Source organism: Solanum verrucosum, unplaced genomic scaffold, assembly GCF_900185275.1.
Source record: "Solanum verrucosum unplaced genomic scaffold, falcon-dt-bn FXZP01000088.1, whole genome shotgun sequence".
Classification (NCBI taxonomy): Eukaryota; Viridiplantae; Streptophyta; class Magnoliopsida; order Solanales; family Solanaceae; genus Solanum; species Solanum verrucosum.
The window spans coordinates 1728637-1751018 of NW_026020077.1; the positions used below are offsets into that span (position 1 = coordinate 1728637).

Here is a 22382-nt window from a genome sequence, read left to right on the forward strand (position 1 = left end):
ACATTTTAATAGTTCCAAAATTGAAATGCTTAATTAATTAAACACCAAAAGTGCTATCAATAACTACTTAGAGAGATGTTACCAAATTTTAGAATGAAAACAAAACAAGATAGATATAAAAGTCAAATTTCTAAACTCACTGAGAGATGCACCCAATCATCGTCACATTATATGATACTTCGAGTATGAGTTCATACATTTATATTTAACAAAAGTTAAAAAAATATAACACTACTGTATATGATTTTGGAAGGAAAGCATGGGTTCACGTGAACCCCTCCTGAATACGCCTCTAGAAAAGAACTGTCAAAATCTAAATTAAATTTGATCAAAACAATATCATTAACTCTGCGGTAAATTAATCTTTTAATTGTGTGGGCCTATCGAAACAGTCAGTTCAGTTTTCAAGGTATAAATTAGGTCCGCATACATTGATTATATTGTTATTGTTGTAATATAATGTTGATGCGACGTTGTTGTAATACACGCCAAATCCGTTTTATTCACGTTATTTTTATGAGAAGCAGTCTCATTCAACCTTTGAAATCAAGTTAAAAATTGAATTCACTGCTACTGAAAATGACCATTACTAGCAATGCTGTTTTTTTCTCAGGTTAAACGGTCGCTTTCGCTTTTCATTAAGATCATAAACTTTCGGTCTCTAATTACTTGTTCATTTTTTTTAATTGTTTCTAATTATTTGTTCATTTTGACTAATCAAGAAAGAACAATTTTTTTTATCTATTATACCCTCAATTAATTACTTTAAAAAATGTAATTCATCTACTTTATAATTAATAGAGGTAAATGGTAAACTCACTATGTCAATTATTATTTTCTTAATATGTGTGTCAATTCAAAAGTAGACAAGTAATTAAGGATAGAGAAAGTATGAAAGTGGCAAATATCTGCCTCATGTCCACGTGGCACATTCATTGCCTCTTGCATTTTTTTTATTAACTCTCAAGCTAAGTTGGCAATTAAATATTTTCGATGACTATAATATTATATCAACTTATCTTTACAAGTGACAGCTGAATAATAAATTGTATCGATGATTTATTAAATTTGTCTAAAAGATATGTAATTTGTCTTGCATCTATAATTATATATCAATAACGATTTATATATTCCTAGTGACTTTGTGGTCTAACTCTTCGTGTGAATATTATGAGACCTTAACTTCATGAAAATCTATTTTCTTGTACCAGACACGATTTGCTAACGAAGCTTATATATTTAAATAATATCATGGGGACAATACGTAGTAATTTAAAAAAATCTCATGCAAGTTGTGGCTAGAACTAATCAACCCTATATATTTGCAATTTGAAATTGTTTTATGGAATTAAACACTGTCTTGAATGGGTCATAGTATTTGCTTAGATTGATTAAATTAACACGATATCAATTAGTTATGGACTCGTTTGTCCTTGCATTGTTGCAACATATATTTTTCTTCAAATATTTTAAAAAAATTTGTTTTGCCTTTGATATATATAAAAAATATACTTGGTCTATCAATTCATGCTCCTAAAAACTTGGAATATTCGAAATGACTTTTTAAATAAAAATATTTAGTGCGATGGAATCGATAAAAATATTTCATTGATTTGTTAAGGCAAAATCAAATAAAAAGTAGTACTTATAAGATTTTGCTTCTGGAGTGCTATATGTTGACTTTTAATTTTCCATTATTTAGTTCTATTTTTATTTTTTTTGTGTATTCGACTTGTCGGGTCCTATTTCTCTTTTTAAATTACTTGTGGATTTTGGTCCTCCTCTTCTTCCCCATCCATTCAACATTAACATTGTACCTAGAATAAATTTGACCAAATAATAGCTCAAGAAGAAAAAACTGTAAAAGCACCCCTTTACAATATTCTATATTGTTCTATTTTAGCCTTCCTTATATTTTGAAGTATAACTTTCACATATATCAAATATAAAAATTATATTTGTATGTTATAGCTATAGTGTGCATAATTGCGCTCAACAAATTTTATGTTTGTTATAGAGCTTTTGATTTGTATAATTCGCTAGATACATTCAATTTTATACAAATTGTTCAGTTTTGTATAAATTCATTTATACATTGTAATTTGTATAATAAGATCTGTATTTGTATAATTATAAGTGTATAAGACGAAAATATATGTATTTGTATATACATTTTTCTCTCGCTTTATACAAACACAAACATATTTTATACATTTGTATACCGAATGGGTAATTGTATACCGAAAATGACTAATTATATACCGAACCAGATGGCAAAAAAATGGGATGTTTGCTGCGAATTAAAAATAAAATAAACTATGGCTATAACATTTAATTTGAATTAATAGTTTGCTATTTCATACAATTTTCCCTATTTTGAATCTGTTTATTTTTCTATCATTAACAAATTAAATTGTCTTATTTTTATCTTTGTTTCGTTACTTCCAATTATCAATCAAAAGTAAAGAAGTAAATTATGACTTATTTACCTCCCAATGTATTTTTACAAGTAGAGTTCATCTAGTCTATATATATACTCAATATATTTGACCTATCTCAATGACGACACATATAATTACAAGAAAGTTTTGCTAATGATCGGCGTGTAAATGAATCAAAAAGTATATAATACTACAAGTTTTTCTCATGATAATATACACCATTAAAGATTGAGATTGTGTGACTTTAAAGCAATGATAAGATAGGTCTCAATTTCAACCTTCCGTTCATATTGGAAACCAACAAAAATAAGTTAAGTTGTTCATGTCAATAACCCAAGTACAGTTGTCAAAGATTTTTTTAAAAAAAAAATACAGCTCCAATTAATTGAATTCTACTAGCCTTGTTAATTGTCAATAAATATTTATAATATTACCTCGTGATCGGTATTACTAATAGTTAATATCGTAATATATTCTCGTGGAAGACCTAATTTAAGTGGGCCCAAACTTAAAAACGTATGGATTTCAACTTGAAAAACTTTCATAATATAACAAATTATTTAAGGAAGATATAACAAGTTGAAATTGAGAAATTAAAAAAGAAATGAAAAGAGAAGAAGAAGTAGAAGGAAAGAATGGGGAGACAAGGGAGAATGATTTAGGGAATTAATGATAAAATAAAAAGTTTAATATTATATTTGTAGCGGCTCGGGATAAATGGGGCCTGTCATTAAATGGTTTAAATGAATATATATTTGGTTTTTAAAATTTTAAAATTAAAATTTCATGTCAGCAAATTTTAAAGAAAAAACAATTAAATATGTTTAGTGACTTTCTATGCAAAGAAATCATAGTTAAGTGACTTTTGAGTTAAAAATGACTTTCTGTGAAAAAAATTGATAGTTGAGTGCCATCAAAGTTATTAACTCCTTAACTATAATAAACTATGGCTACTTAATCTTCACTTTTAGCCTATCATTGTCACAACTGCTCTTTTTGCCTCTATATTCACTAGCAGCTATTTTTAGTGACTTTTATAGTACTAATGTTGTTTATTGTTTCAACAATATCAAGAGTTATCCAAATCAGTAAAGCAATGCAATTTTTTTTTAATTATTTTAATGTACTGTTCACAATCAATGCCAACGTCTCTAGATTTTGTAATGTTTGTCATATCTCATATGCATATATTGACAAAAATTTCACCTGAAACACAGCTTTGTTGGCCTTTAATAGGTAAACCTCATGAAATTAAATTTTGGAAAGCAAGTGCATTGTATACTCTATCCATCCCAATTTAATTAAAACTGTTTGATTGGACACAGTTTTTTTTTTTGAAAAAATAAGACTTTTGAGCGTTAGACAATAAACATTTGTCATATAGAACTTTCTGTTGGATTATAGATTTTGAAGTTGAAATTTGAAAAGTTTTAGTATTTGAGTATCTATTTCACTTGAATTTTCTTTTAGTGGTTTTGGTGAGTGAAAATTTCAAAAACTAATTTTCTTGTCTACTTTTACTTGTCACTTTTAACATATCAAGAAATTTTTTTTTTTTTTTCATGTTTTATCCTATGCATAAATTACTTATCCAAAACTTTTATTAAATCTAATACTAACATCAATTAATAGAAATAGTATAATAAACTAGCTATATCATTCATTTTTTTCTTATAAGTGTATCAAATTCAAATGTAACAAGTTAAAATGAACGAAGAGACTTAGATGTTAAAGATAAAATTTTAACTACTACTCCAATATCTATATATGTTTTGGCCAACGCTACCTAAGATTTAGTTAATCACCTAGCTAAATCAAGAAAGCATTAATTAATTTTTTCTATATTATCCTTCCAATTAATTCTTTTCAAAAGTTCACATTTGTTTGTAAAATCTCAAGAAGTTTTTAAAGGGCTGAACTAGTAAAATCATCTTTTTATTTATAATTTCTTAAGCACCATACAAAATGGAAAGTGATAAACTAATATGAGACAAAAAGTAAAACATATGCATAATGTAAATAAAAATTCACGTGAATCCACAATTCTCTTCTCCCTCTCCACTTGTTGCATACTACAAAATTTGCCCTGTTTTGGATTTTTGAAGAGAAAATTTTAGAAATAGTAAACATATCTAATAATAAGGCTTTATAGCTATAGTTTTGATAATTGTGCTTTATAGCTATAGTTTCGTTTGATATGGAGGCTGCAAATTGTATATTTCTACTTGTTTGTATATTTCGTTTGAGAATATACAAATAGGGTAAGTATATACAAATTCTGTATTTATAGATTTAGAAATTTTTAGAACTCCATTTGTATATTTCATTTGCTAATACACAAATGAGGTAATTTATTATGATTTTTTTTCATAAATCGTATACAAATAGCTATGGTAAACATATACAAAATTCTGAATTTATACAATTACGAAGTGAATTATACAAATTATGGATTTATACAAATCAGATGAATCATACAAATCAGGCGAATAACAAGAATGGGAGAAACTGTAACCATAAATTACAATTTTCTAACACGGTAACTATAGTACCTAATATAGACTAAATATTTGTTTTTTTGGCATAATTTTCCCATTTTTTTTAAAATTGAGCTTTCAAACACATAGGCTAAATTGAATAGAAACAAGTATATATAGGGACTTTTGTAACGTGGCAAACCTTTTCCAACATAGTCATTACTTTTTTAATTTACTAACTGAGGAATTAAAGCGTCAAAATTGAATTATTAATAGAGTATTAAGATAACACGTCACTCTTGGAGGAAATAGAAAAATAGACGCTTTTATTTACTTCTTTTAACATTTCAAAAAATAATAATTGTTTTTCATGCTATATTATGATAAATATACATATTATTTCTTCTGGAGCATGTGATAACTTTTTAAAAAAAAAATATATATATATGATAAAATATTTTTATTTATTTATTATTATTATTTTTAAATTGCATAAATTTAAAATGAATAAATATAAAAGGAATGAAGGTTTTATCGCAGTGTCACGGCCTTACTAGTCGTTGACGAGAAAGGGAACCCAGAAATAATTCTACGAGATTTTCAAGAATTAAAATGGAAAGAGAGAAATATTTTAAATATTCAAAAATCTGGCATAAATGGTTACTTTCATCCTTAAAATATTGACAATTTATAAAACACTATTTTGTTTAACTAATTGAACTAAAATAAACTCTTGATTTTGCAACATGAGAGAAATATATCCCTCGTTAAATTTAGGGGCATTTTAACGAATTTTCTGACTTTTTACTAAGAGTCTCATGCTCCCAAGAGTTTGAGAATATCTGCTATGTCATGTGAAAGATCAAAAGAGTACGTAAGTTTAATTAGTCAAACAAAAACATATTTTTAAGGTATTGTGAAATTATTCGGATTGATTATATTGTTATCGTAATATTTGGACTATCGGTGCTGGCTGTGACGCTTTCATGATTAACAGTCCCATTCAACTTTTAAAATCAACTTGTTTGAGCTGAATTTACTGGTACTGAAAATAACTGTTAATAGCAGTAAATGTGTTTTTTTTTGCTCCCTCTGATTGGTTGTTTCGCCTTTGGAGCTAGAATCATATTCGTTCGGTTCAATATTAGTTGATTATTTTATTAAAAATAGTTATCCAATATTAGTTATCCATCTTACTAAATAAAAAACAACATTAATAAAGTATTCACATTTGTTTATAAAATTTTCAAGAAGTTTTTTAAGAGATAAATTAGTAAAATAATTTTTTTATTTATGATATTTTAATATGCGTGTAAAAATGAAAATGATCAACTAATATGAAATGGAAGAAGCATGATTATATATTCCTAATGACTTTGATGTGGTCTAACTTTTCGTGTGAATTATGAGACCTTTATGCAAATCTATTTCCTTGTATGAGACACGATTTGCCAACGAATTGCTTATATAATTAAATAACAACATGAGGATAATATGTAGAATTTAAATTTTTCCATGCAAGTCGTGGCTGGAATTAATCAACTCTCAATACATATTTGCAATTTGAAATTGTTTTAAGGAATTAATTGAACACTTTGTTGAATGGGTCATATTATTTGCATTGCTTAGAAGTTAGAGGGGTTAAATTAACACGATATCAATTCGATCAATATATTTAATCTTATACTAATTAATTATTTAAGTGTGGTTCTTATCCATAAATCTCTCCTGTTGTTCAGATCATAGTTATGGACTCGTTTCCCCTTGCAACATACTCTATCTGTCCCTAATTACTTGTCCACTTTTGAATTGACACACCTATTAAGAAAATAATTATTGATATAGTGAGTTTACCCCTATTAATTATGAAGTAGATGAATTAAAAACTTAATATTTTCAAAAAGTTCTACCTTTTTCAAAGTAATTAATTGAGGATATGATAGGTAAAAAAAATTGTCCTTTCTTGATTTGTCAGAATTGACAGGTAATTAAGGACAACTAAAAAAGAAAATGTGAACAAGTAATTAGGAATATAGGGATTGTATTTTTTCTTTTAACTATTCTTAAAATATAACCGTAAAGAATACTAAATGTTAGTATACTATATAGGTGGTAATTAAGGTGGACGATGGTGGATGTGACCATTAGTCTTTTTTTATACGACTTAAGATAATTTTCACCTTCACCTTATGAGCTAATATTTAAAGTCGAGTTAAATTTGATATTTTTATTTTGTTATCATTAATATCAAAGTCAAATCTATCTCAATTAAGTTTATTCCATGTTGTGTTGGTAGTGAATGTGATAATTGAATATGTATTAAAAAATTATTATCACTTATTCACCTTATGAATTATTCTCTTCATTTTATATTACTTTTCCATAAATAGGTCCAGAAAAAGGAAAGTCACTTATTTCTTTTCAGTGAAAGAAACAATATATACCCGCAATAAAATGCTGAAACGAAGAACCTTCCCTTAAAAAAAAGTTATTTTTCCTTTGATGTATATATATACTTTTTCCCCATCCATTCAACCTTGTACGTTGATGAATTAGCCTAATACCTGAAGAAAAACACCTTTCTACAACATTCTATATTTAACTTTTGTTATACAACTTTGTATACGTTTATTTTTCTACCATTAACAAATCCTCTCATTTTTATCGAAGTAAATTATTATGACTTCTTTCTCTCCCTATTTATTTTAACACACCAAGTATATATAATAGATGATGAAATTATATATTTTTTCAAAAAATAAAGGGGGAAAACTACAATACTTTTATTCTCTTGATAAAATAAATACACCATTATAGATTGAGATTGTGTGACTTTGAAGCAATGATAATATAGGTCTCAATTCCAACCTTCCGTTCATATTGGAAACCAACAAAATACTATGTTAAGTTATTATTAATATACTAGGTCAATAACCTAAATACAGTTGTCAAAAATAAAAACTAAGTACAGAATTTGGCCACACAAAGCATCTCATGCTTGTGGCTTAAAAAAAAAAGTATTTCTATATTTAGTAACAATTTAAATTTAAAATATTCATTTTATTCTTAATAAAATGATTTTATAGTCACACAAACATCTATGATTTATTTTAAATCATAATTTTTAAAAGTCTTCAAACTAACTTACATAAATTGAGACGGAAAAAATAATACAATATAGAATGGTACTTGTTAATCGTCAATAAATATTTATAATATTACCTCGTGATCGGTATTACTAATGATTAATATCGTAATATCCTCGCGGAAGACCAGAAATTCTAATTTAGGTGGGTCCCACATTTAGAACGTGTGGATTTCAAACCTTTGACAAACTTTCATAATATTCTTAAAAAAATATTACGTCTCTAATTATACCAATCTTTACGGAAGATATAACAAATTAATTAATCCGACCTCATATGTTTTTTTTTTTTTTTGACATAATTAAAATATCACTGACCTTATAATAATAACATGTCCAATGTAATCGCACAAAAAAATATATCCCTACACTAGAATTTGTAATATTACTACAGTATTTTATTTTTTTGGGTTCATTTATCTTAGTTCGTGTTTGTGATTTTTGTCACTTGAATTTCCTCTTATTGATCTAGAAGGTATTATAAAAGTTAATTAAAGAGAGAATTAATTTATGAAATTAGAAACATTGCACAAAGCGAAAATGTTGAATATATTGGACCAGCATATAATGACAACTTGACCATGACTTTTATCTCACCAATATTGGAGCCACGTGAATCATAATGTAATGGTGCATTTTTAATTTGTAGTTTCAGAATTTTCCAAATTATGGGATGCACATATCAATTATCTAGTGCTACATGCCATGAATGTATTTTAGTGCTATTTTATAATTTATGTCACACATTTATTTATTTTTTTAAATTATCTTTATAATTAAAAATTGTTTAATTTTAATTTCTCTTAGTGAAATAATTTAGAGTTTAAATTTTGTGCATTGTCAATGTATCAAATTCGTTACACCATTAGAGTCCTCGTTATACTCTAATCAAATTTATTATTCAGTAATGTTATGTTCTTTTCTGGCATAAATCAAATTTGTGTTCGTTAAAATCATTAATAAACATTTTTAAGTTTTCACTTTTTAATTAACAAGATCGTCACTATCAATGAAGTAATCATCAAATACGTTAGATATTGTGAATAGCTCTTCAATGCTTCACCCATAGTTGGTCTTGAGGAGTTTCTTTTGCTTTAAGGATTCACTAGTACATATTTTTTTATATTTTTTTTTGTGATTGCTATGTAAAAAAATCAATTATTTTTTCCTGTTTAGTTGAGAAGCATATGTAACTATAAATATTATATATAAAAATTTCTGATGAGTGTAGGAGCCTAGGAGGCATTCAAGAAGACACTCATTTAATCCAAATTATAAAACTTCTGGCATATTATTATTATTTTGTTTTTCCTCTGTTGGCATCCGGAGCCTTAAAAAATTTGGATTTGCGCTAGAAGTCCCATGTTGGGGGATAAAACATTCCCTACCAGCTATCAAAGACGATTCTGTATCCAAAAAAGACTCAAATCCAAGACTTCTGATTAAGCTTTAAGAATGACGGATTACTTAATTTTGACATATTCTGGTTGTTGCGTGAAGTTATTCTACCAAATTCTTCTCTATGTTTGTCTTCATTGTTAGCAGCTAACTGCCCTCTCATTAAATCCTTTGGCCAAAATCTAAAACATAAACAACATTTGAATACTGCAACTTTGCTTTCTTAACTATAATATAATAAACTATGGCAACTTAATCTTCACTTTTAGCCTATCATTGTCATCTCTGCTCTTTTTGCCTCTATATTCACTAACAACTTTTTTTAATGACTTTTATAGTACTCATATTGTTCATTGTTTCAACAATATCAAGAGTTATCCAAATTAGTAGTGCAATGTAATTTTTTATGGTTTTAATGCATGTACTGTTCACCATCAATGCCAACGTCTTTAGATTTTGAAAGTTTTGTCATATGCATATATTCACAAAAAATTGACCTGAAACACATAGCTTTGTTGGCCTTTAGTAAGCAAACCTCATGAAATTAATTTTTGGAAAGCAAAGTGCATTGCAAACTCTATCCATCCCAATTTAAGTAAAACTGTTTGATTGGACACAAAATTTATTTATGGAAAAAAATAAGACTTTTGAGCGTTAGACAATAAACATTTGTCATATGGAACTTTTCGTCAGATCATAGATTTTGAAGTTGAAACTTGAAAAGTTTTGTATTAACTATCTATTTCACCTAAATTTTCTTTTAGAGCCTATTTGGAAGGATACACCCTAGTAATTGGTGTAGTTGGGTGTATTTATAATGTCTGTATGTTTGGTTGACCATGTAATTACCTAGTCAGCAGACAATTGAGTGTAATTGGCTGGGGGTCATTACATTCTCCAATTCAAAGTAAGAGATTGTGAATTGCTGGTAATTACATGGTGTAATTACAAGCTGGTTACTTTTTAATCTCTTCCTTTTATTTCTATTTTTTTTTTCATCTTAATGTATTTTTTCTTTTTTATTAATCTAATGTTTTCTAAAAATATTCTATTTTTATTTAATATTATTTATAATGTATTTCCTTCTCATTCTCAACCTCTACTTCGTGTGATTCCATGCAATTTTTCGTAGTATCTAAAGAAATTAATTAATATAATTTTACTAGTATTCTAATTTTTAAATGATAGTAGAATTCATTATTGAATAAAGTTATATAAAGTTATGGACTTACATTTTTCTTTTCTTTTAAATCATATTTATGTATGTTATTTTGAAATTTGACATAAGAGTATTATGTTAATTTTTTTGTTTTGAATTTATAACTTATATTGTATTTTCAATTCCATTTGTTTTAGGAGTATGGACTCAATATTTTACATTGCAAGCTATTTTTTTAAAGTTAGACTTGATATTAATCTATTTGTCAAACATACATTTCTTAATATTCATAGAAATTTTGTACTTTTAATTTTTATGATTAATTTGATTAAAGTATACTAAGTTGAAAAGTATAAATCAATTATTTTTTATAATATTAGTTAAGAACATATGTTTATTAATTAACATATTCTTAAAAGACAATATATATCTTAAATATTCAATTTTAACATCATTTATAAATGCCCTTATTTGTCTAATAATTTTTTTAAATTTTTAATAATTATCTTTTATTTTTAAAATTTAATATTATTTTATGATTGTAATTGTTCATCCAAACATGACATGTGTAATTAACAAACAAGTCAATGTAATTACTAGCCTGTGTAATTACACCAATTCTAATTACATGGACTTTCCAAACAGACCCTTAGTGGTTTTGGACTTTGGTGAGTGAATATTTCAAAAACTAACCATCTTGTCTATTTTTAATTGTCACTTTTAACATATTCAGATTTTTTTTTCTAGTTTTATCCTTAGTATTAATTACTTATCCAAAACTTTTATTAAATTTAATATTAAACATCAAACTATTTATATCAATCATTTTTTCCCTTATTATTATAAGTACATCAAATTGAAATATTACAAGTTATAGAGGTTAAAGATAAATATTTAACTACTACTCCAATATGTAGGGTATGGCCACAACTATACCAAAGATTGAGGCGGCATTAAATATAGTCATTTAACAACAAAATTGGTTGTGAGGTGGCAAAAAAAGCCAACATGGCTACTACTTTTGAATTTTAATAATTGAGAAAAATGTCCAGATGGAATAGTAAATAGAGGATTAGGATGACACGTCATTCCCTTAAGTGGCCATTTATTTAATTTCTGTCTTTTGAAACTTTCTAAAGGCCGTTTATTAACAATTCTCGACCTTGCCTGTCATTGACGAGGTGCTTTATCCATATCTTTTCTAATAAAATCTCCATAAAAACTTCAAGGATAAAAATGGAAATTTCATCTAAAACTCAAATACCCCACGCTCTCTTAAAGTATTTAACTTTCACGATTTACTCTTTTTTGTTTCAGTCATAGAGGTTGGTGCTCACGTATTGAGCAATGCGCGTGAAGTTTTTATGAATTGGAATTGGCCACTCTGTCCCCGCCTTTTGCTTTTCTGTTGGTGAGTTAGTTGGCTATATATACGGAGACATGCGAACCATGAATCTACACTGAATTATTAAACCCTGAGGAGAAAGAAAGAAAGAAAAAGTTCATTGAATACATATTATTACTCTTCTAAAACTTTATCGTTATGTCGCCGAATAACTTTGACGCCGGCGAAATGCCGGAATTCGACATTCAAATCATCACATCCGGTGGCCACCGCATTCCGGCACATTCTACTGTTCTGGTACGGAATTTAAGGAACTTCAATTTTACTTATTCAAACGGGAGAATTGTTCATTTACTTAAGGAGAATTCTCAATTTTCAGTTCGAAAATGTGATTAGAAACTAAAATTTTGATCCGATTGTTGGAAATTCTATTTGAATTGTTAAAGTACTGATTAGTTTTCCATTATTTGTAGGCTTCGGCTTCATCAGTTCTGGAGAGCATACTAGTTCGGCCGCAGAAGAAGCGGAGCTCGGAAAAAACTATCCGGATTCTCGGTGTTCCCTGCGATGCCGTTTCCGTGTTTGTTCAATTTCTCTCTTCTTTCAAGTGAGTTTTGTGATCCATTTCATCCTGTTTCATAGTTTCATGTTATTCTCATGAGTAGTCGTCTCGTTCAACTTTTGAATCCTGATTGATTTGAATGATGCTAGATCTGAATTTTTACTGGAGCTGAAAGTGACCATTAGCAGTAGATTTGTTCCTACCAAATTCATTTCACTCGTGCTTTTTTTGTGTTTGCACGTTATTTGACGAGTCTCGTTCAATCTGAGTGGCTTGAATTATGGTAGATCTAAATTTACTGTAGTTGAAAGTGATCATTAGCCATTGATAATTTTTAATTTGATTAAAAGTTTGGTAGTTGGCACCTAAACCAATCCCTGCCTCTCATTATTAATATCTTGTCAAAGACTTAAGCGTTGGCGGTTCTAAGTTTTCCACTATTATTGGAGGAGAGAATATCTTTTTTTTTTTTTTCCTTAGAAAAATCTTTGTGCCTGTAATGACCAAATTATCCTTTGTGATCAGGTGTACCGAAGGGCAGATGAAGAAACATGGAATTCATCTTCTAGCACTTTCTCATGTGTACTTGGTACCACAGCTAAAGCAGAGATGCACAAAGGGGTTAGCTGAGCAATTGACTATTGAAAATGCTGTGGATATGCTTCAACTTGCCAGGCTTTGTGATGCACCTGATCTATATCTGAAGTGCTTGAAATTGATATCAACTAATTTCAAGAAAGTTGAGAAGTCTGAGGGTTGGAAGTTCCTCCTAGATCATGATCCTCAACTCGAACTCGAAATTCTGCAGTTCATGGATGAGGCTGATTCGGTACGTTAATAGGATTGAAAGAAGTAGTTGTATACTTATTGGTGCATTTGTTTGTCATTCAGTGAACGTTTACTCAATCAAATTTGGAATTTTGTTATTATAGAGGAAGAAGAGGACAAGAAGACATAGAAGGGAGCAGAACTTGTATTTACAGCTAAGCGAAGCGATGGATTGTATAGAGCACATATGCACTGAAGGATGCACCAGTGTAGGGCCATGTGGTGAGGAGCCCTGCACAAAGAAGCTGCCATGTAGCAAATTCAAAACATGTCAAGGCGTCCAGCTACTTATTCGACACTTTGCTACATGTAAACGAAGGGTGAATGGAGGTTGTCTGCGATGCAAAAGGATGTGGCAGCTACTTAGATTACATTCGTCTATCTGTGATCAACCTGATGAATGTCGAGTTCCACTGTGCAGGTATAAACCATATTGAGTTGCTACTTTGATTTTCATTTTTTTGCATCTATATGATAAGATGAATCTGTCCATTAGCTTAAAAGAAAAAGGAGTCGGTTCCAACTACCTATCCTTATAGGCATTTGTGTTCGACCTTGGATCGTTCTCAAATGAATTTTCAGGACTAAGATGTTAACTAAGTGATCTGTTTCCTCTTTAATTTTGATCCACTTACTATTTCCAATTGGCTAATAGCAGCCATTGGTAACAACCTTTATGAAACAGCTGTAAAGAGTTTATCAACGCCATCGTGGTTTTATTAAGTCCTTACACAGGCGGTACTTAACTCTTACAAACAGGGCCAGACAATTCCTTTTTAGTTTCTTCATAGTCGAAATGTCTCTTTCTGATTTCATCCCTACAAAAGAATTGTCTGTATATGTAAATATCTTCTGGGAGTAACCTTACAACATGTTGAAATAATGGATAGGTTCGAACTGTGTTACATAAATATCAGCTTTAAATAATGTAATTTTCCCTGTTCATCAGTAGGGCCGAGTCTCTAATTGTCCAATTTTACATTACAGACAATTCAAAGAGAAGGTGCAACGAAAGGGAGATGATGGGCTATGGAAATCACTTGTTGAGAAGGTCGTGTCGGCCAGAGCTTTGTCCTCTTTATCTCTGCCCAAAAGGAAGAGAGAAGAGGAACCAAAAATGAACTTACACCATCATCAAGTGAGAAGCTTCTTGACAACACAGTGTCACTAAAAGTTTAGAACTACTACTATATAATTTGAGAAGGAATTGAAGATAGAATGTTAGTATTATATATGTTCTAGTGTAGTGGCTTTCCTCTGTGTGCCAGTCTTGAGTTGGAGAAATCCTCATAAATTTGGGGTATTTCAGCAGTAGAATTGTTAGGAATATTGAATTTTGTACATGTAGTGGATGGTTGTCAGTTTTTATGTTCCTCCAATTTGCTCAATGATCTAGTAAACTTGTGAGGTAATTTTTTGTTATTGGCTTCAATCTGTTGAAGTTTTGTTTCTTTTATTATCAAGTGTCATATGAAAATCAGCGAAATAAACTTATAATTCTTTGAAGCATCTTGGATTCTATTTTCTAACGCTGCTGAAATCACTAAAGCGTTATTTTGATGATTAAAGAAGTGAGACAGTATGGTCTAGCTTTCGATTTGCACGAGAGGTTCTATATGGTCCCAGACCTTATATAGTTTAATACTGTTAGTAACAATAAAAGAATGACACTTTTTCGTTCAATTAGTTTGTGGTTGGTATTAAAAAACTCAAATACTATATTTCAAATTGAAATTGCTCTATGAAAATATTTGGTTGAAAAGGTCATACGTATAATCTCAATATATATAGTCCTAGTAGCTATTTGGTTTTGCAACCTTGTAGATTATTTAAATCTCATTCTTATCCACAAATATCTCCATCTGATTAATAGTTTCGCTTTATTAATAAATCCTAAATAAAATAAGATATTATAAGTATTGTTCCACTTTAACCAAAGATATCGTGTTCTAGTCTCGTTGAGTTTAGAATCTTCTTTATTAAGGAGCTAGTCAAGTCCTAGTATCAAATACTGAGTTGGAAAATCAAAAAAATATAAAATATGATACAAGTGAGTGACTAAACTACTCTCACAATATTTTGGAAAAGTTTTATCAAGAGATATTATATTTGCCAATCCTTATTGCAATTGAGAAGTGGTCAGTTAAGAAGTGGATGCCATGATTAAAGCAAGGAGACAATTCACAGAAAGGCCTAAAAGAAAAGGACTACTTTGTTTCTTTTCCTCAAAACAAGGAATCTTCTATAATTATATGACCCTCCCCACCTTAGATTGATGTGTGAATTTTTGTCTAAGTACTCATTAATATTGCTATTGTTCCCAAAGACTATGCCAAGTTGGAACACAAAGGGACTCAACATCATTATTCTTGAGGTTTTGTGGAGACAAAAATAATTCTTCTTTTAAATATTGTCTACTTGCATGCTTAATAAAATTCACAAAAATAACCACTTTCAAACTCTTATAATATAAAAAAAAAAATACGTAGTCATTATTATAAAATTTTAAATTTCATAACAAAACTTCCACGAGTAAAATTTTAGATGACCATCGTTTTTTCTTTCTTTTAAAAAAAAATAGAACTAAAAAATTGATCACTACACGTTATTTCTATTAATTTACATTACTAAAGGGTCACTTAATAATTTTGTGATGCTTTATATATAGGTCATTTTCGTACATTTGGTGTCGTTGAAAGGTCTCTTTTGTTCCTCAACCATGCTAAAACTATCATTACTTGGTTATTATTATTATAGTTAAAAGGTGAAAAAGTACTTGATATTATATAAATTATATCCAATTAAAGGACTTCTCATTTTTCTTCGTTGAAAGTTGAAACCTTTCGCTTCTTATTACTCCCTCTGTTTAAAAAGGAATGATTTTATTTCCTTTTTAGTTTGTTTCAAAAATAATGATCTCTTTCCTTTTTTGGTAACATTTTACTTTTAGTTTTTCACATGACATGTTTAAGACCACAAGATTAAGAGCAATTTTGTACATTTGACATAACTTTAATTTAGGACCACAAGATTCAAAAGTCTTTTTTAATTTTTAAACTCCGTGTCAAGTCAAACCAGACCACTCTTTTTAAAACGGAGAAAGTACAATATAGGCCGAATTAAGAAAGAGCTTCTAGAATGCTATATATATGTTGACTTCTACTTTTTCCCTTAATTATTACTATGAGTATTCAAAATATTTAGAGTTGGTTTGGTCAGTGGAACCAAGGCCAATAATTTCGAAATAAACTATAAGATTATTTTATCCAATAGTTAGCTATGGATATTTATGTGTCTCGAGATATATTTTGTATTTAAATCGTGAGACTAGCTATCCCAGGTAAAAAGGGGATTACTAAACCCATAGAGAGAGAACCATTTTTACGCTGAGCCCAAGAGTTGGAACTTATAAAAGCCCAACAGAGAAAGCAAATGGACTCTAATTTGTAAAGGAAACTTTAAAAAATGACTATAGTTTGAACTTAATTAAAGATCTATATTATAGTTTGCTTAATTACGAATTATAGCTACATGTTAGGAGGGAGGAGAGAGGTGAGTGAGACTAGAGGAGGGAGGAGAGTGTCGAGCGAGATCTAGGGAAGAGGTTGACTACCTGTTGTATTTGTTGTATCGGGTTGTATCACGAATACAATTGATACAACTAAGAAGAGAGGAGTGAGATTGAGAGAGGGAGGAGAGGGGATGAATGCATGTTGTATTCGTTGTATCAGAAATATAAATGATACAGTATACATATACAAATAATATAAATACAAATATAATTGTCTGAATACAATTGCTTTGTATCATGTATCGATTATAATTGTGTCAATTGTATTAACGAACACAATTTGTGTCGACAAATACAATTGACAGAATAGATATTGTCATACTACAATTGGTACAAAATATAGTTGATATGGAATATAAATACATTTGATACATAATACAATTGTCATATTTATGTGGAATATTTTTTTGGCTTCAACTATTTGAGAGAGAGAGAAATTTGCTATAAAACCCACATAAAACCATAAATTGTAATATTTTAAACTATAGCATTTATCATAAATATGTATTACATGTTTGTTTTGTTGCATAGTTTTTCCCACTTGTAAATAGTGACTTCATTAGTTGAAACTTGAAAGTGAAGTCATATATCAATAAAAATTGTGGTGGAACGATAAAATATTTCTTAATTAGAAGTTTTTGTGTATGAAGGATTTTTTTTAAAAAAATTTCATATGAAATTGCTTTTGTTAGAGAGCTGTTTACCCAGTGTGAGTTTTGCAACCCATATTCAAATTTAGTTGCAAGACATACAGGTGGTGGTGTGAAAAAAGAATTTACAAAAATAGCTGTTGGAAGTCATAACTTATTGGCTATTGGTAATAAATCTATGATTCCTATTTCCTTAATTTAAATATCTGGTCTTGGTCAACACATATAAGATGTAGCAAGTTGTTTTTGTTTTTATTACCAACAAGAGAAGAAAATTCAAATGGCAAATGTATAATGGATCTTAGCTAATTATATGACCAGATTCAGATTAATGTATAATGCAATCCATTTCTATATATATAAAATAAAATAAAGGGATGCATACACAAACTTGATATTATTAGAGATTGAGCAATGGGGAGTAACAGCAGCAGCAAGTCAACCACCAATCCAGCACTGGATCCGGATCTCGACAACCCGGATCAGTCGGGTCTGAAGTTTGCCCAATTTGCTGCCGGCTGCTTTTGGGGAGTCGAATTGGCGTTCCAGAGGGTTGGAGGAGTAGTGAAGACGGAGGTTGGGTATTCTCAGGGGAATGTCCATGACCCGAATTACGAACTTATTTGCTCCGGAAAAACCGAACATGCCGAGGTCATTCGGATCCAGTTTGACCCGAATGTCTGCCCCTATTCCAATCTTCTTTCTCTATTTTGGAGTCGCCATGACCCGACCACTCTAAATCGCCAGGTATCAAATTCCTTCATCTTAACATTTTATTTTATTGTCTTTTGTTATTCTCTTAGTTTCATTTTATGTGAATGTGTTACTATTTGGGTTGAAAGCTCCGCTGCTTGCAACCCACAAGTTGTTTAACCGTGCTTGAGATCTCAAGTTCATTAGGCACTAGTTCTTTCTTCCTATCTGGCCAACCTTGGTGGATAGAGTTATCCTGTAATTATTTATGATGGTTGGAGGTAATTAGTATCCTGAGAAATTAGTCTTGGACACCATGATTATAAAAAAAACAGGCATAAACTATTTCCTTCTGCAGGTTGTATTCTTGTACCCTCCACCCCTGGACTCTTTTGCCTTCACTTGATATATTTGTCGAGTGTGAGTTTTTGCCTTTACCTAGAGTTTAACATTCACAAAAAGCAGTATATAGATCTCATGATGATGATTGTTGCTAGGGTAATGATGTGGGAAAGCAATACCGCTCAGGAATATACTACTATAATGATGCTCAGGCTCAACTGGCAAGGGAATCATTGGAAGCTAAGCAGAAGGAATTTACGGATAAGAAGATTGTCACGGAAATTCTTCCTGCTAAGAGATTTTATAGAGCTGAAGAGTATCACCAGCAATATCTAGAGAAGGGTGGGGGCAGAGGTTGCAAGCAGTCGGCTGCAAAGGGATGCAACGACCCAATAAAGTGCTACGGTTGACAGCAAATCTTTGTATGTCAAAGCAACTACAAAAGAACTTGTTAGACATTTATCTTGCTTGTTTTTAAATTTGAATAAACATGTTAATGATTCTTGATATTTCTTATAAGTATTTGCTCTCTTGGATGGAATAACTAGTTGTCGTTAAGTATTCTCCTCCTGGTCGTTATCTCTCTTTATCCAGTACCTGCAATTTGTTGCTTTAGTTACACAATAATGGACGTGAATTGTATATCTTAATTTGTTTCAAGTCTTAAATGAGGTGGTTTGTGCTTGAAAGCAATATCAAGCATAGTAATACCAATGATTTTTCATCCTTTGGTCCTCTTGTTGGATTAAACAAGTATATTCCCAATTGTCTACAGGCCAAACATTATATTTAGATGAACTTCATCAAATCAAATACCAATGCTGTCTATAGAACACTACAAATTGACATCATGGAATTAAGTGTATCTTATGTAAATTGACATCTTTCTGAGTAGATGCCTAATACTTGCATAAAGACTAAAATTAGCACAGATGAGGCTGAGTGCATTTAACTTAGAGTTCATCCTTAGGTGTGGCTGCAGGAGATCCTGTAGGGTTGCTTGAAGTCTTGATGGGGTAGGATGGTTGCATTGCTATACCACACAACCCCTCTTCAGCATCAACCTTGCGCTGCATCCTAATGTATCCTTTTTCTCCCCATTCAGCTCCCCATGAGTTCTTCACAATCCAGTATTTGGTTCCATCGACGGTTGTGCCATACCCCACAATCGCCACACCATGGTCCAACTCAGTACCACATTCTCCGGTGAATACGCCCTGCCATATTTACAGTTTCAGAAATGTTTATAGCTAGTAAACACCTTTGAACATAAGAGACAATGGTGTATCATTTTACCTCAGAGTAGAACTGGAATTGAGAACCTGAAGCTTCTATAGCTACAGAAATAGGCTGGTTGGCTACTGCTTTAAGCAGTGCATCCTCATCATTAGGAGGAACATCCTCGTGTCCGTCAATTGAAACCACCGGAGTATTCCTCTGTTAATTCGATAAAATCCATTCCCATGTATTAGAAACAAGACTGGTCTGATTCGGACATCCTACTGATGCAATAGAGTCTTACCTTATGAATGTCACACTTGTCATCTTCAGCCTTATAAGGATACTTCTCCTCTGTTGTGATGCCTCCCCTCTTCTTGATGAAGTCAAATGCCAGGTCCATCAATCCTCCATTGCATCCTTGGTTTTCTGTAGTGTCACAGTCAACAAGTTCTTGCTCTGCCAAAGATACTAATTTCTTTGTTTTGATTTGGTTTATCCCCTCTACCGCGACCACTGTTGAAAATGCCCAGCAACTTCCTATAACACACAAAAAGATCTTCCATCAGCTAGCTGTCATATTACAGAAAGTCATATTTGTTTACCCTTTTATATGTCATTATACTAGATGATGTAAGGGCTTTTGTGTGGTGGGAGATAGCAGATACTAAGTGGAATAGTCGAGATGCATACAAACTGACATGAACGTACACTATCATTATAAAAGAAAATGATCAATGACTTGTTACTAATTTCTTACCACACTGGCCTTGATCTTTGACAGGAGTGACAGCACCTTTCTTCCTCCAGTCAATAGAAGGAGGGACATTATCCTCGTTGGCGTACATGAAAGTTCCATTTGCTCGTGAAGCTCCAAGCAAAGTACGATGATGCTTAATCTTGGAACCAGCATAATGCTGTCTGAATTCATGGTTAGTCATGTCTGCAAACTTATTCAGTTTCAACTTATAAGGCTTATCCTTCTTGTTGAAGTTGTGAACATAGTGAACATTAGCCTTAAACACATTAAACCTCTTGTGTTTCTCGTCAAGGCTCCTCGACACAGTGTGATGGCTTCTCCATCTCTCATATAACTCCCAGAATTTTTCCTCAGTCTCTAATTCTTTCTCGTGGAAATCGAAACTCTCCCCTAGCCTAAGTATCAAAGCTAAAGAGAAAAGAACTAGAAACAACTTCTTCATTTTGAAAGATAAGAGAGACTCAAGATGTGATTATTTTAGATGACTATGAAGAGGCCTTTTATAGATAAATGAAACAAGTAATTGATTGCTTATGGGAAGAAATAACACTCAACAATAATAAAAGAAGAAGTGAAAATATGGAAATAAAATTATGATGTTATGAAGCAATGGGTCTTCTATACATTTTGCCTACACAAGCAAATGCAATTTATAAGTGTGGGGTTTTTTGGTTTTTACAAATTGATCAGAAGAAAACTTTTTAACAGATAAAGAAGGAAATAAAGGTAACTTTTTTAGTGAGGCAATGAGCAGTTAGAAGGAATGGTTTTATGCAATATTATATGCAATAAAAGGTGAAAAAGAGTTTGCAAGTTGAACACGTTAATTTGTTGGTTATTAAAAGAGAATGACGAACGTTAGTTATATTGTTAAAAGACTTTGTAATAATATGTCATGAGTTGTATGTAGAAAGTTTGTGTATTGGGTCCTCATTAAATATTGATTCGGGCTTATTATTTGGGACAACTCTTTCAACATGATTATTTTCATTCTAAGGACCTCGAACCCGAAACTTGTCACTAAGGATGGAGAAATCTAAACCATCTCATTATGACCTATGTTGATGTATTTTATATGTAGAAAGTTTGTGTATTGGGGTCTCATTAAATTCGAGTTCGCGCATTGCAGGACTTATTTTTCTGGATAATGCTTCCAACATGATTTTCTTTTCATTTGAGGAGCTCGAACCCGAAACTTGTCACTAAGGATGGAGAAATCTGAACCATCCCATTACGACCTATGTGGATGTATTTTGTAGGTAGAAAGTTTGTGTATTGGAGTCCCATTAAATTTGGATTTGCGCATTGCAAGACTATTTTTTGGGACAACACTCGCAACATGATTTTTTTCATTCCGAGGAGCTCGAACTGAAAACTTGTTACTAAGGATAGAGAAATCCAAATCATTCCATCACGACCTTGATGTATGACCTTTTTTGTGATAACTGAATTTGAGATATCTTTTTAGAAAAAAAAACAAATGAATTCTTGTTGAAGGGTCGGCGAAAAAAGATAGTAGTTTGTTGCGGGACGAAATGTTTATAATTAGCCCATTCAACTAATTAATAATATTTTCCTCTTTGATTAATTTAACAACATTTAATTAAAACACTATGTTTAAAATGTTAATGTGGTTCTATATAAATTAAAGGAAGAAAATATTACTTATTATAAAGACTTAAATTCAATTTAGTTAAATACAATAGGTCAGACGAAGTGTAACTCTATTATGGCAAGCATAAGCATTTTAAAGTTTTTTCTCTTTTCTATTTTTGGTTGTTGTTGTTGTCCAA

The 22382-nt window shown here is 30.5% G+C and overlaps 3 protein-coding genes across 3 annotated transcripts; 2 read left to right on the forward strand and 1 right to left on the reverse strand.

Annotated features, from left to right (window-relative positions):
- The first annotated feature begins 12088 nt into the window (after positions 1-12088).
- On the forward strand, positions 12089-14815 carry LOC125823991 (BTB/POZ and TAZ domain-containing protein 1-like). Its single transcript, XM_049503342.1, has 5 exons — positions 12089-12262; positions 12439-12572; positions 13053-13356; positions 13460-13776; positions 14343-14815. Exons 1-5 carry the CDS (start codon positions 12164-12166, stop codon positions 14524-14526), a joined length of 1038 nt encoding a protein of 345 aa, XP_049359299.1. The 5' UTR covers positions 12089-12163; the 3' UTR covers positions 14527-14815.
- A 3058-nt stretch (positions 14816-17873) lies between these two features.
- Positions 17874-20880, forward strand: LOC125823995 (peptide methionine sulfoxide reductase). Its single transcript, XM_049503348.1, has 3 exons — positions 17874-18323; positions 18767-19033; positions 20614-20880. Exons 1-2 carry the CDS (start codon positions 17991-17993, stop codon positions 19019-19021), a joined length of 588 nt encoding a protein of 195 aa, XP_049359305.1. The 5' UTR covers positions 17874-17990; the 3' UTR covers positions 19022-19033; positions 20614-20880.
- On the reverse strand, positions 19400-21292 carry LOC125823990 (vignain-like). Its single transcript, XM_049503341.1, has 4 exons — positions 20590-21292; positions 20134-20369; positions 19908-20048; positions 19400-19828 (listed from the first exon to the last, which is right to left on the reverse strand). Exons 1-4 carry the CDS (start codon positions 21029-21031, stop codon positions 19565-19567), a joined length of 1083 nt encoding a protein of 360 aa, XP_049359298.1. The 5' UTR covers positions 21032-21292; the 3' UTR covers positions 19400-19564.
- Between the last annotated feature and the right edge of the window lie 1090 nt (positions 21293-22382).